Here is a 2966-nt window from a genome sequence, read left to right on the forward strand (position 1 = left end):
TCGGGAGGAACAAAAGGGAACCAACAGCTAAAGAAATAAGCCACACAAGGGTCTCTTCCCTCAGGACTTTGTAGCTGTAGGGTCCACAAACTGTATGATGCACAATCTCACCCGCCTACGACACAACCTGGTCTCAACCCCCCAGCTTCTTTTATACGGATTCCGGGCTTCCCTCTCCACTTCTCATCCGCCTGTCAGCCCCAGCACTGCGTCCTTTCTGCACTCACTGCAGGCTCCTTGTCAGCCTCCAGCAGCTCCTGTCCCAGCCCCGAAGCACAGTGAGCACATCTGGGCGAGGAGGGAGGTCGGGATGATCCACAAAGTTTATGGGGTTGGGGAGGAAAGGAGCGAGCAACAGGGCTGTGACTCTGGAGAAAGTGGCAGAACAGGTGGGGCTGTGCGGGAAGAGTGGAGAAGGGAGCGGGGCCTTGTGGGACTACTTGGGACAGGGGGAGGGGTTTTCTGGAAAGAGGTGGGGCAGGGGCCAGAACCTTGGGGAATAGGCAGGGAAGGGCACATGGCCTCAGCGGTCCAGTTACCAGCAATTAGAGTGATTCTAATCCTGTAAGTTAGTGAGTTGTACACAGACTGATTCCTCAGTTTGTCATGCTTACACAGCACAGTAAGGCCATGAAAGGGATTAATGTCACTTTGACTGTCCAGTCAGTGATTCACGGAAGAGGGCCCAGTGCCATGTCACCAGCCAGCTCTGTATGGAGGTCAGTCTGAGACCCAGAGCAGCAGGGGAAAACTTTAGCCTCCTTCATGAGTAAAGAGCTGGAGCAGCCTCCCACGGATCTCTTTGGTCCTCACCCCATAGATGATGGGATTTAGAGCGGGGGGCATTGAGTGGTACACATTGGCAATGAGAATGTGGAAATACCCAGGCACATTCTGGCCAACCCGGTATATGAGGGAGATGAAGAGATTTGGGATGTAAAAGGCTAAAATGACAAAGAGGTGGGAGCTGCAGGTCCCAAAAGTCTTGAGCCGGGTATCCTTTGTGGGGAGGCTGAAGATGGCCCTGAGGATCTGGGTATAGGACACGGCAATAAAAATCATATCCAGACCCTTCACACAGAACAGCACAGAGAGGCCGTAGTAACTGCTGACACGGGTATCGGCGCAGGCCAGATTCACCACGGCCATGTGTGCGCAGTACGGTTGGGGGATGATGTTGGTTCTGCAATATGGCCACTGCCTCGCCAGGAGGACAAGGGGCAGTATGACCACGCAGCCGCGCAGCATCACAACCAGGCTGATCTTGGCTACAACTGGGTTTGTCAGGATGGCGGAATGTCTCAGGGGGTTGCAGATGGCCACGTAGCGATCCAGGGCCATGGCCACAAAGATCCCAGACTCCATCTCTATGAAGCAGTGAATGAAGTACATCTGGGTGAAGCAGGCACTGAAATCGATCTCCCTGGAATTGAACCAGAAGATGCTCAGCGTTTTGGGTAGAGTAGATGTAGTCAGGACCAGGTCGGTGATGGCCAGCATGCAGAGGAAATAGTACATGGGCTCATGGAGGCTTGGCTCCGTCTTCACAATGAACAGGATGGTGAAGTTCCCCAAGATGGCTATGATGTACATGGTGCAGAAGGGGATGGAGATCCAGATGTGGGCCGTCTCCAGCCCAGGAATGCCCAGCAGGATGAAGGTGGAGGGGTTCTTGAAAGCAGTTGTGTTGGAATCCGACATGGAGTAGGGGAGAAGGTGTACAACTCCGAGACAGAACAGTGTCTCCTGCATGTACCGTACCTTCCCCTAACTTCCTGTATGTGCCCAGGGTCTAGGGTGATGGTTGCAGTAAAAATGCCTGTATGGAAAGAGAATGTTAATTTGAGACATTAAATGTACTACTGGAGGCTGTTCTAATGGGTGAAGCAGATTGGTTGCTCTTTGCACCCTAAAAAATGACATTTTATTGAGGTAAATGAATTGTGAACACATGACCCTACTAATGCCAATTCCATATTTTATATTGCCCCTTGCCTCAATAATTCCTACACATCCTGGTGTGAGAAACTTTAATAGGCAGCAGCAGGAAACAAGAGTGTGGATACTGGTTATCCTCCATTGTTCCTTAATGCAATGAAACCCAGGCTAGAGAGTCCATGCTCAAGGGAGTTCCCCATTCACCCAGTTGCTCAAAATCTGAGAGAGAAAAAAAAAGAACAAAGCTTTGATTAAACATGTACCAGAGGGAAACATCCCAACTAGAAGACACCACGGGGAAAGATCTGGGCGTCATTGATAGCAGCTCGACGGAAAAACCTGTTCATTTGCAGAATTGGCCAAAACAAAGACAATGATGGGATGCCTAAGGAATGGGATGGAGAATACCTTACTCTGGACATGTGCTCAGTTTTTGTCACCCAGTCTCTATAAAGGATATAGAAGATTGAAAGGGGATTTCTGAGACAGGCTGTGAGAATGGGGGAGGCTGCCATATGCGGACTGAAAAGTCTGGGACTGTTTAGTTTAGAGAAGAGACAAAGAAGGGGGCTCATGATAGAGCAGAAGAAAATAAAGAATGGAACTGATTACATTCAAATGGACAGAGAGAAGAGTTCTCAACCAGTAACTTCGATGGATTCTTCGTGTTTCAAAAGGGCTAATTCCCCAAAGCTGAAACAAATTATCAACAAAACTGATAGGAAGGAAAAATTTTGAGAGAAAAATATGAATGAGAATTGGGTGTTCTTTATGAAGAGTTTATTAGATAGCTCAGAACCCACAATTCCACAGTCAAGAGTGTACACAACTTTGGCTAAAAATTCTCTTCAGTGGCAAGGTGAAGGCAGGAGTTGGGGGGGGGGAAGCAATATATATATATGTGTGCGCACGAGCACACACACATACACACACACACAGATAACTGGCTCTGTAATCTAGTGGAGAAAGGCAGAGCAAGGCCCAATGGCTGGAAGATGAAGCCAGACAAATACCAGCTGGAAGTAAGG

The 2966-nt window shown here is 49.0% G+C and overlaps 1 protein-coding gene across 1 annotated transcript; it reads right to left on the reverse strand.

Moving 5' to 3' along the window:
• Nucleotides 1–753: 753 nt before the first annotated feature.
• Nucleotides 754–1752, reverse strand: LOC135980265 (olfactory receptor 52M1-like). The gene has a single exon (XM_065580306.1). It carries the CDS (start codon nt 1750–1752, stop codon nt 754–756), a length of 999 nt encoding a protein of 332 aa, XP_065436378.1.
• Between the last annotated feature and the right edge of the window lie 1214 nt (nt 1753–2966).

This window comes from Chrysemys picta, unplaced genomic scaffold, assembly GCF_011386835.1.
Source record: "Chrysemys picta bellii isolate R12L10 unplaced genomic scaffold, ASM1138683v2 scaf2447, whole genome shotgun sequence".
In the NCBI taxonomy this organism is placed as follows: domain Eukaryota; kingdom Metazoa; phylum Chordata; order Testudines; family Emydidae; genus Chrysemys; species Chrysemys picta.